This window comes from Lathyrus oleraceus, chromosome 4 (assembly GCF_024323335.1).
Source record: "Lathyrus oleraceus cultivar Zhongwan6 chromosome 4, CAAS_Psat_ZW6_1.0, whole genome shotgun sequence".
NCBI lineage: Eukaryota > Viridiplantae > Streptophyta > Magnoliopsida > Fabales > Fabaceae > Lathyrus > Lathyrus oleraceus.
Window position 1 is genome coordinate 161,850,101 of NC_066582.1, and position 12,320 is coordinate 161,862,420.

At 32.9% G+C, this 12,320-nt stretch overlaps 1 protein-coding gene across 1 annotated transcript; it reads left to right on the plus strand.

Annotated features, from left to right (window-relative positions):
• Positions 1–8,579: 8,579 nt before the first annotated feature.
• LOC127074309 (protein LOL1) lies at positions 8,580–10,460 on the plus strand. Its single transcript, XM_051015622.1, has 6 exons — positions 8,580–8,936; positions 9,034–9,186; positions 9,333–9,446; positions 9,521–9,634; positions 9,759–9,868; positions 10,139–10,460. Exons 2-6 carry the CDS (start codon positions 9,120–9,122, stop codon positions 10,175–10,177), a joined length of 444 nt encoding a protein of 147 aa, XP_050871579.1. The 5' UTR covers positions 8,580–8,936; positions 9,034–9,119; the 3' UTR covers positions 10,178–10,460.
• Positions 10,461–12,320: the final 1,860 nt, after the last annotated feature.

Sequence of the window (12,320 nt, forward strand, 5' to 3'; positions counted from 1 at the left end):
TCTTGTTGTTCTTTTTGTGGTTGTTGTTATTGTTATTGTTGTTATTCTTGTTGTTCTTGTTGTTGTTCTTGTTGTTGTTCTTGTTCATGTTATTGTTCTTCTTGTTGTTGTTGTTGTTATTGTTGTTGTTTTTGTTCTTGTTCTTATTCTTGTTGTAGTTCTTATTTCTCTTGTTGTTCTTGTTTTTGTTGTTCTTATTTCTCTTGTTGTTCTTATTTTTGTTGTTCTTGTTTTTGTTGTTCTTGTTGTTGTTGTTGTTGTTGTTGTTCTACTGCTGCATTTTTTTATTTTATTAAAAGGCATACAACAAGGATTGTTTAAAGCAACTATTGTGATAGGTTGAGACATACAATAACGGTTGTTTAAAGTATCCGTTGTGGTAGGTAACGTGCTACTTGACTTATAATCACGGTCATACGACCGTGGTGGAAAGCATCATACATACAATCACACATTACCTTACAACGGTTGGTCCAGCATGGTGGTATCCTTTTTCCAACCATTTTGATAGGTATTTTTCATAGTAGTGTTTCTTGATATGCCAACTTACTAAGAAATTTGAAAAACATGTGGCAAAATCCATTAGTACTTTTCCTATCCGATTTGCAACCAGAAAAATCGGAATCGGTATAACCAACCAAATTACAATCGCTTCCCTTATAATACTGAATCCCGTGCTTTTAAGTACCATGAAGATATCTAAGAATGCATTTTACGGATTTTAAATGAGATTCCTTAGGAGCCGATTGATAACAAGCACATATACACACACTAAACATAATATTCATCCTAGATGCAGTAAGATATAGAAGAGAACCAGTCATACCTCTATACTTCTTGACATCAACATACTTACCATTTTCATTCATTTCTAAGTTTCCATTTGTGGGCATTGGAGTGTCAATAGATCTTGCATCTTCCATACCAAATTGCTTTAGCAAGTCGTTGCAATATTTGGTTTGATACACGAATGTCCCTTTGTTGAGTTGCTTGATTTGAAGATGAAGGAAGTAATTCAACTCCCCCATGAGACTCATCTCAAACACACCCTATATTATCTTAGAATCCTGGTTTCGTATAGATTTTATTCTCTTGAAATATTACTAGAAAAAGATCAATGTATGAAGTATTTATGTGCATGCATGTTTAGAGGAAAAAAGAATGCAAAAGATTTGAAAAAATTGTGAATTTTTGGAAATTTTTGTTGCATAGGCCGACCTATGAAAGCCATGAGCCGACCTGTTCGACGCATGTACCGACCTGTATAGGTCATACGTCAACCTGTCAAGGTCATGTGTTGACCTATAGAGGTGGCACATCTAACAGATCCTACAGGCTTTAATAATGCAGTAAATGAGTCGACCTATAAAGTGGATGTGTTGACACATAGAAAAAAAATTCTTCTATGTGCCGACCTGAATTATGTATGTGTCGACCTAAAAGTTGATTATTCATAAAAATCATATTTGATGCATTTTTTATGCATGAAACCTTTTCCAACTTGTTTCCAAATACTTTTATGCTTCCTAATGCTAAGATACACATTAAGAATCGGAGGATACCGTCCAATATACATTAATGATAAAGTATCCTAGTTTTGACATCATGCAAAATACATTTAACAGAAAGTTTCACTCACAGTTGTTGTGTCGAGGATGTTGATGTTGATGATGTTATTATGATAATGTTTTTATGTTGAGGTTATTGTATAATATTGATGTTGTTATTTTGTTGGTGAATAATAGTTCGAGTAGGGGGAGTTAGTATCATTGGGTCAATGCATGTTTTATTTATTTTTGAAAAGGGTCTTTAAACCTTATGTTGTTGTTGCATTGACGTGTTTTGATAAGCATGATGTCTTTGTTGTTGTGAACGAGGAAAGTTGCAATCTGAGCAGGGTGGATTGGTGACTTGTCCTGAATCCGAGCAAAGTAGATTCAGGGTTCGAGCAGGGTAAACTTGGTTCCTGAGTGAACCAATTGTTGATGATATGGTACCACATGCATATGAGTCTAGCTGATGTCATGGGTCTCATTGCATAATTTAAATGATGAATATGTGATTGTCTTGAGTATGTTGATGGATTAGGTGTGAGAATGAAGTTGTGTGAATGTTGTACTATATGTGTAGATGTGGGTCATTCTACCTTACAACTTATGCCGTTTATCTTATTGATTTGAATTCTCTTCTCCTTTGCTTTGATGTTGTCCACCATGGACATCTTGCAGATACTCAGGAGTATAGTTGTTGTTGTGAGTGGGAAATAGCTCTTGGAGTTATTTTCATTAGTTTATCGCATTTTTTTGTCTCTTACACATTAGATTAATAAAAGAAAATAAATTATATTAATTTCTCTTGTTCTTTAAAATAAATCTCTTTGTTGTCTTTTAATTGTTGGATTAATCCAACAGTTCAAACTTACACATGAGATAGGGCACGAGGAAAAAAATTAGAAAGGATCTAATTTCGTGATTATCTTGTTGCTTGTGAAGGTAGTATGACATTTGAGATTAGCTTTAAAAAAAGTTAAAATCTTGCATTTGATTTATGTTTTGCACATCTTGTGCTTAGTTTAGATTTTATTTTTAATATACTACGTTAGAATAACAACCAGTATAAAAAGATAAATGAAGGTAAAAGATAATGGACATGATCGATATTTATTAACGCAGTTCGGCCAATGGTGCCAACCTCTGCGACTATATTGCAACTAAAGTTCCCTTTCTATCTGTCTTGTGAATTCATTTTATTACAGTGATACAAGCCATATATATAATACTAGGGTTCAGTTTATCTAAAATTATAACCCTCAGTTTCCCTATAAAACAATTATCTCTACCCATAATCATCTCAATAATATGAGTTATACTCTCAACAACCAATAATTATCTCAACAACTCATTATTATCTCAATAATATGAGTCATGCTCAACAATTTCAACTTTGGCGAATATCAAACCCCTATGAAGACTTCTTGCATTATGATTCATCCTAAAAACTAGGGAGGTACACATTCTTCTTAACAAAGCAATGTCTGAACTTGTCATTGATGACTGACTTGGTGAACATACCAACTGCATTATATTGATGTGAAATTGAACACACCATAAGGCTTCTTTTGTAGCTTGTCCTGCTGCCATGTACTCTACTCCATTTGTCGGCATGTCTAGTATGGATTGAACCAATGATTTCAAACTAATAGGTTATCTTGATAAAGTAAAAACATACTTTGTTGTACACCCATATCACCAACACAGTCGAAATCAACATATCTTACAACTAAAGGATAACCATGTTCATTGCTAAACATAATACCATAACTCATAGTACCCTTCCAGTACCTGAAAATACACTTGATGTCTTTCATATGACCCTTTCCTAGTTTGTACATAAACGTACAAACTTGACATACAACTTGTGAAAATTTTGGTCTACTGTAGACCATAACATACATTAAACAACCAAAAACACTGGCATAAGGGACCTTTGACATATACTCAGCTTCTGCATCTTTCTTTGGATATTGATCGAATGAGAGCTTAAAGTGATTCTCCAATGGAGTACTCACAACCTTCGATTTACTCATGTCAAACTTGTCTAGCACCTTTTTAACATAGCTTTTTTTAGAGAGCCATAATTTCTAGCACTCATATCCTTGTGAATTTCCATACTAATAATCTTTTTAGCAACACCTAAGTCTTTCATGTTAAAATCCTTTCCCAACATGATTTTTAGTTTATTTACATCATTTAAATGATTATTAGCAATCAACATATCATCAACATATGGTAACTGAAAAATAAAAGAGCCATCACCAAAGCTTCTAACATAAACAAAACAATCATACTCACACCTTTCGTAGCCAATTTTAAGCATGTATGAATCAAAGCGCTTGTACCATTGTCTGGGAGATTTCTTTAAACCATACAAAGACATCTTCGATTTATAAACTAGTATGCCATGTTCAGTGACACTGAACCCCTCTGGCTAATCCATGTAAATTTTATCGTCTAGATTATCGTGAATAAATGTTATCTTCACATCCTTCTGCTCTAAATTCTTGTCTTGGTTGGCTAGAAAGGCTTATACTTCCCTGATAGAAGTATGTATGACGACTAAAGATAAAGTATCATTATAACCAATCCTCTTCTATTGTAAGTTCCCCTTTGCTACTAGACAAGCCTTGAACTTTTCCCCTTCAATTTCTATTACTATTCGTTTTCTCTTGAACACTCACTTACAACCGATGACCCTTTTTCCATTAGGAAGATCAACAAGCTCCTATGTTTTATTTTTATTCAAGGACTTCATCTCATCCATCATTTCAACCATCCACTTATCTTTCTCCTGGTTAGATATAGCCTCTCAAAAAGTTGAAGGGTCTCCAAAACTAGTTAGAAGTGCATAAGCTATCAAGTCTTCATACTCATATCTTTCTGGTGGCTTGGTTGAATGATGCTCTCTATCACATACAAGAATATAATATTGTACTCCACCTGAGACTTCAGGTTCATTGTCAATTTCAGTATTAGAGTTTGGTTTCTCTTTTTGTTCAGGCACTATCTGTAAATTGTTCACTAGTGGCAGATCAACATCCACTAGAATCACTTATTTGTTGGAAGTTTCTTCTCCAGATGTTGATACAGCTGTTGCAATTGACTGTTCCAACATGAAATGCTCATCAAAAACAATATCTTCTTTTTAATCAGATCCTATAACATGAACCATTTAACATCTTTTGCATAACCGACAAAGACAAACTTCTTCGACTTTAGATCAAGTTTGGATCGATCTTCATGGGATATATGCATATAAGCAGGACACCTGAAAATCCTTAAATTGTCAAGATCAATAGGATTACTTGTCCATACCTTATCTGAAACACTCCCCTCCAATGAAGCACATAATGACCTATTGTTAAGATAACACGCCATGGTAACTGCCTCTTCTTAGAAACCTCTTGATAGTATAGCATTTAACAAGAGACATCTTACCATTTCAATTAAATACATATTCATTCTCCCTGTCATACTATTTTGTTGTGGTGTCTTGCAAACTGAGAAATGTCTTTGAATATTGCATCCTTCATAAATCTCTTGAATTTCAAATCACTCTACTTTGTCCCATTATGTGACCACAAATACTTGATTTTTATGCCTGTTTGATTCTCTACATCTACCTTCCACAACTTGAATTTGGTAAAGACTTCAGATTTATGCTTCAAGAAATACACTCAAACCTTGTGAGAAAAATCATTTGTGAAAGTCACAAAATACCTCGAATCACCCATGGATACCTCTTTGTTAGGTCCCCACGCGTGAAAATGCACATATTCTAAAATTCCCTTTGTTTTGTGCTTTCTGTTCTTTAACCGGACACGACACAATTTCCCAAGTATACAATACTTTCATAATTCTAACTTGCAACTACGAACACCCTTCAATAGATTTCTCTTATGAAGTTACATCATTCTATGCTCATTGAGATGACCCACACACATATTCCAAAGTTTGGTTCCATCATTATCAAACTCAATTAATGCAACACCACCTACAACAGTGTTCCACAATAACTTGTAGATGTTACATGCAATCCTCTTTTCCCTCATCACAATCAATGCACTCTTGCTAACCTTCATAGTGTCCCTATCTCCCTCAGACCTGTAGGAGAAACCATTTTCCTGTAGAGTACCTAGGGAAATCAAATTCTTCCTCAATTTTGTAATATATCTGACTTCATTCAATGTTCACATGCCACCATCATCCATGGAAATTTTAATTTGTGTCATTCCAGTGATAGTACATGTTTTATCAACACCTATATAAACAAATCCAAAAATTCATGACCTGAATGTAGTGAACCATTCTCGGTGCGACGTCATATGGTAACAACAACTAAAGTCAAGAATCCACGTATATGTGCACTTGCTAGATGAAACACACAATATATTTGCTTCATTTCTAGAATCATCAGTTTGAACAATATTTGCAGAACTAGACGAACTCCGCTTTCTGTTTGGACAGTTCCTTTTCTAATGCCCAATATGTTTGCAACTATAACACTCACTTATTTTTTATGATTTCTGGATTTATACCTCTTCTTTCCAAAACCTCAATTACTCTTGTTTTGCCCATGATATTAACCTATTTTTCACATACAGACTGTCACCTTGAGTTCCTTCCTCTACACTTTGTCTCCTTTGAGAATGAGGCAAAAGTGTATCCATAGAGTAATAATGGATATCCCATAGGTAAGAGTAGTCACTAAGTGGTCATAAGAACTTGGTAAAGAGTAGAGCAAGATAATTGCCTTATCTTTATCACCAATCTTCACTCCAAGTCTTACTATATCGATAATTATGTTGTTGAAGACATTTACATGTTGTTGTAAATCAAATCCTTCCTACATCTTTAGAATGTATAGTCGTTGTTTCGTGAACAATTTGTTCATCAACATCTTTGACATATATTGTCTCTTTAATTTGTCCCAAACCTCATTCAGAGTCTTCGGGTTCAAGATATGATACATCACCTCGTCTGAAACACATATACGAATCAATCATGCAACTTTATCCTTCATCTCTGTCCAATCAATATCCTCCATGCCGCACAACTTCGTCTCACCCAACGCCTTTTGTAAACTTTGTTAAGGCAAGAGATTCTTAACTCTCATTTGTCATAACCCAAAATTTCTTGTCTCGTCAAACCTTATTACTTCAAATTTTGCACTAGGGTTAATCGTCATCTAATACCAATTGTTAAAACAACAACCAATACAGAAGATTAAAGATAACCTAAAATAAAAGATAATGGACACAATTGATCTTTGTTATCGGACAATGATTTCTACCGCTATGACTATAGAGCAACCATAATTCCCTTTCTTTTTATATTGTGAAATCATTGAAATAAATTGTTACGATATATATATATATATATATATATATATATATATATATATATATATATATATATATATATATATATATATATATATATATATATATATATATATATATATATATATATATATATATATATATATAATCAATTTATCTAAAATTCTAATCCTCAATTTTCCTCCTGAAATAATTATATTCGTTCATAATTATCTATTAATATAAATTATAATCATAACAACTTATAATTTTTCAACAAACCATAATCATCTCAATAATATCAATCCTACTCGACATGCTATTATTTTGCCCAAAATAAAAAAAAAAAACTTTAAAATCAAAAATAAAAATGTGACACTTGAAATCAAATTTGCATAAAAAGGTCATGCATGAGGACCACAAAGTATAAGTATAGGTTGTTGGTGGAATAATGTTTTCTTTAATATTTAATGACGGTCCCGATTGGCTTGTTGTATGAATGTCAACGTGGCTAATTGTGTATCATCTAATGTAGAGAGTAACTCCATTGAAAAAAGTGGAGTGTGGTTAGCTCACGTGCTTTCCTTGCATTGCACTTTGTCGAACACTAGGGTTTGGGTCCACTGTGTTGCTTCGTTTTATTCTCTTTTTTTAATGGAATAGGTTATAGGTTGTTATTTCCAACCCATTTGTGGTCAACATTACTTATTACAGAAGCATCACTTCAACGATTTCTCTTCCATGAAAACATATGTGACCTTGCACTACTCCATTGCATTTGAAAGCAATAAAAATTGAATTTGATAGTATAATTTTTTTATATAAATTAATAAATATACTAGTTATTTAATTATTTAAAAATAAAATATTTACTTAGTGATGAATTATCATCTAAACTCTCTTGCATGTCTTTGATATCCACCACTATATTTTATTCCGTTGCATGTTTGTTACAAGTATCATTGTACTCCTTCATTGCAACTTTTTATTTTCTAACTAATTTTCTAAACATTATAGAAGAGAAGTTTGAATCAAACTCAAGTATTTTTTTCATTCACACTTTCATAGTTTTATCTCTCTCAAACAGTAACATAAGCACAAGGGTATACTTCTGTTTATATTGTTAATCTTATTTTCATTTTTTATCATCTGCCATGTACCATTTGTTAGAGGTGTTCAAATATAAATCAATCCAAATAAAAATCACATATCGATTAAAAAAATTAAAAATTAAAAAAAAACAAATTTATAGAATATGTTTGAATGTTATTTTGTCACGTTTGATTCGGATTGAATTTTAAATTGATTTTTCAAAACCGATCCAAATCACATATATATTTTTATTCTTGTTTTTAATATAATACTGTATGATGCTATAATTTATTATTTGATAAGAGATTAATTATTATACACTGTGAGTGTAAAAAGATTTACACGGTCGATTCATCATCATTATCCGTTTGTATTTTTAAAATAAAAGTCAAATATATTTTAATATCCAACGTATATGATTAATTGACGGTGTAAAATCCTTTTACACTGTGAGTGTATTTCAATTAAATCAATTTGATAATATTTATTCTTTTAATACTATTTATTAATTTAATTCAATTTTTTTATTATTATTTTATTTGTTTTAATCATAAATTTATATTTGTTTGGATCTATAAGTTTTAAGCTCAAAATCAATCTAAATCGAATAGGTGAGAAATAGTTGAGAAATAGTTGCGTTTCAGTCACTTAGCATATATAGCACCTAATGAGTCTATTTCTTTCCATGTCCATCCACTCGTATCCTTTTCCACCATTTCTTCTCTCTCTCTCTCTACCCCCTTTCTTCACTATAGAAACTACTACTACCAAAGTTGTCACTTTTTGCCATTGGACAAGTATATTATAATACATTATATTATATACAAATTACTTTCTTCATCCTTTCTACCCTCCATTCCTCCAACTTCATGCATGCTCTTTTTTTTCAAAAAGGAGGAAGCTTTTCCTTTCACTCTTACTTTATCTGGTTTTTGATTTGATTTTCTCATACCCTTTTGCTTCACAGGTTTCATTCTCATTCTACTCATCACCAACTTAATTAATCACTTTTTTCTCCCTCTTGAATGAATCTTTACTTTACTGTATATTTCCTCATTTTTCAGGACTTCAAAAAAATGGCAGAAAGTACCTTGTTCTGTCTGTAGAATTTGGTAGAGAAAGTTAAATACCTTTGAGTCAGTCTTTTAGAATGCCAGTTCCACTTGCCCCTTACCCAACTCCACCACCAGCTCCATATACACCAACTCCAACAAATGGTATCTTACTTTTTTTTTTGTGCTTGATTTCTTCATTGATGCATGCTCTCTATTTGGTCATGTCTTTCATTGCTTTATGCTGATGAAACTATTGGAGATTTGAATTTCTCTAATTGCATGTTTAACAAAAGTTGTTTGGCTTTCAGGTTCACAGAGTCAACTTGTGTGTTCTGGTTGTAGAAACCTTCTGGTCTATCCAGTTGGAGCTACTTCTGTATGCTGTGCTGTTTGCAATGCTGTCACAGCAGTGCCACCTCCTGGTATGATGCAAGATTTTATTCTTCCCTTTTGAGTCTCTACCCTTTATATAATTCAAGCATTTGTGTTCTCACAGGCACAGAAATGGCTCAGATAGTTTGTGGAGGATGCCATACTCTACTCATGTACATCCGCGGAGCGACCAGCGTTCAATGCTCTTGTTGTCACACAGTCAATCTAGCTTTGGAAGGTATTGAGCTATTTGTTAATAATATATCATAGGGTTTGAATTTTTGTATACTATGCTTCAAAAGAATGTTTCTTTCGAAAGCTAAATTGTCGCGATTTTGCACATCAATTGTTTATTGTTGCAGCAAATCAGGTGGCACATGTCAATTGTGGTAACTGCAGGATGCTTCTTATGTACCAATATGGAGCAAGATCCGTGAAATGTGCAGTTTGCAATTTTGTTACCTCAGTTGGGGTCAGTATAATCTCGTGTTCCTTTAACCCTTAACTCAACTTGCTCGAACCAGTTGAGCTATCCCTCGCCCCGATATTAAGTTTGAAATATGGTTGGTTCGATCTTGATAGTGCAGTCACGGCTCGTGCAGTGACTGCACACAACCAAGATTCAAGAACAACCACTTTTTAATTAGTTGTAAAGTTTTCTTAGTGAATCAATCAATAGAATGAATGAAAAGTATGTGATGTAAGAAATGATTTACAATATTGTTGCTGAATGATGATGCAGGCTTCAGCAAGCACCACTGAGCAGAAGTTCAGCACCTAAGAAAATCATATACTATAATAGCAAGGTCATTACAGACTCTACAACCTTGGTTTTTGCTACTTACATATCAATCTTAAGGAATAATAACAAAGAGTGTCAATCAGATTGAAAACTTTCTTCACATGTATAGAGTTATTTTTCTCTTGCGTGACGACGGTGATTGTATTGAATATTTTTGTTAGAATTGGTGTATGAATAAGTGAATAACAATCTGTTCTAAGATTCTTGATTTTGAGTGCTGTAAAAAATCCATATCTTTGGATAAGGTAAAACTTATTCTCTACTCAAGTGGTTGAGAAAGTTACTGTGTGTGTGTGTGTGTGTGGAGCACCAAACACCATTTATTTCTTTCACATACTTTTTTGCCTTTTGGAAAAAGAAAAGGTCCAAGTATAGCAAAAGGGTAAAGCAGTCAAATGGACTGATTCAACAAGATAACATCTTGGTCCAAGTCTTAGATATCATTAGATATTTCAGAATGAAATTGAGGTGAGAATTCTTTTCCAGCAAGGGAAGCCTTTGTTGATTTTGACATGCATGACTAAAACCATGTTAATCAGGAATTGGATATACATTGCAGAATATGACTGTGTTCTTACCTCATCCTTTGTTGTACTTTTGACTAATTGCTGATAGTAACTTTTTCTAGATGCTATAATTGATTTTTGAATAAATTTCTATTAAACCCTTACACAAACACAAACACGATACTGGACACATATCGGACGTTGTCAAGTTAGATACTGGACACATATTTGCTCTGATGTGTCGGTGTCACATAGTTAAATTTTGACATGGGGTGTGAACGAACACTGAGCACGTTCTGCCATGCAGTACATAACATGTTAGAGTTGCAGAATGCAGAGAGGTTCATTGGTGTAGGAGGGACAACTTTTTATGAATCACAAAACATTAACACCATTTTTGGTAGTGCAATGTTAAAGAGCTAATGTCATTTTCAACTTTTACACTACCCAATTTCTGCTTTCAAACATTAATAATCACAAGGTGGTTGCAAATATTAATGTTAAAGTGATCTGGACAGCTCTTCATGGTCCTATGATGTTGCCCCTTGTTCCCCAACAGCCTTGTTTATGTCAGCCTGTACCGTTTGGAATCTCCACAGAATATCTTGGTTACAATCATATTACAAGTGTCATGATCAATTGAAAATCACTGTTTTGTGAGTACTAGTCTGGTGTCATTTCAAGTTAACAAGGATTTTTTATTTATTGTAACTGTCCCTTTAATTCTTAGTCCTTTCCATAATTTGTGCTGTGTTGCTAACACATCTGAAAGCAAAAATAATATTATCATTTGGTTGTCACTGCAAAAATAAGAAAACATTTAGTGCCTCTTTTTTTAGCTTTTGAGTCGTCTCAAATAACATTTTCACATAGCACTTGTTGTCACCACTATCTATTTATCTTTCTTTTGTTCATCAATACTTACATAAACTAAACTGAACTTTCGGACCATTATTTTTACTATAAATATTAATCTGTTTTTTTTTTAAGATAATCTATTATTTTATAATAATTATATCAAAAAGGTCATTTCTGACTTACTAAGTTGTTATGGGTGGCTTACGTGGCAGTATGTGTTGGACCAAAATAGAGATAAGATACCATTTTAAAACAAAATAAAATATAGGCACCATCTTTGAACAAAATTAATGATAAAGAACACAAAATAAGCCACATTTAGCAACATTAATAGCAGAACCTGTGAAAAGGGTTATTTTCAATTAATTTTTGTTAGATAAGAGACTATTTTAGAATCAATAATAAAGATAAAAGAGCCCAAAAATATAGTTTGGCCCATAAATCATGTGTATATTACTACTCATTTTTGCAAACTTGACATTAAAACAAGTTTTGAACTAAGCAGAATGCACAATTACCAACTTGGTGAGAGAAGCATGTTAGAATCATACAATTAATGACTGCAAATAACCAATAACAACTAGGATTAGTTTCTTCAAGACATTGCTTCACCAATAACAACTGATTAAGTTCTTTTAAAAAAAGAAATAATGTCTTTTTGCATAATCCAACAGGTATCAATCTGTCAATTTTTTATATGTGAGATACCCTTTAGAAACAAGGCTCGTGGGGGTAGGGTATAGTGCTGTGTTGTACAT

Coding starts and splice junctions, on each gene's coding strand:
- LOC127074309 (XM_051015622.1), top strand. CDS start 9,120: ATGCCAGTTCCACTTGCCCCTTACCCAACTCCACCACCAGCTCCATAT. Junction 9,635..9,758: donor AGTCAATCTAGCTTTGGAAG/GTATTGAGCTAT, acceptor TTATTGTTGCAG/CAAATCAGGTGGCACATGTC. Junction 9,869..10,138: donor ATTTTGTTACCTCAGTTGGG/GTCAGTATAATC, acceptor ATGATGATGCAG/GCTTCAGCAAGCACCACTGA.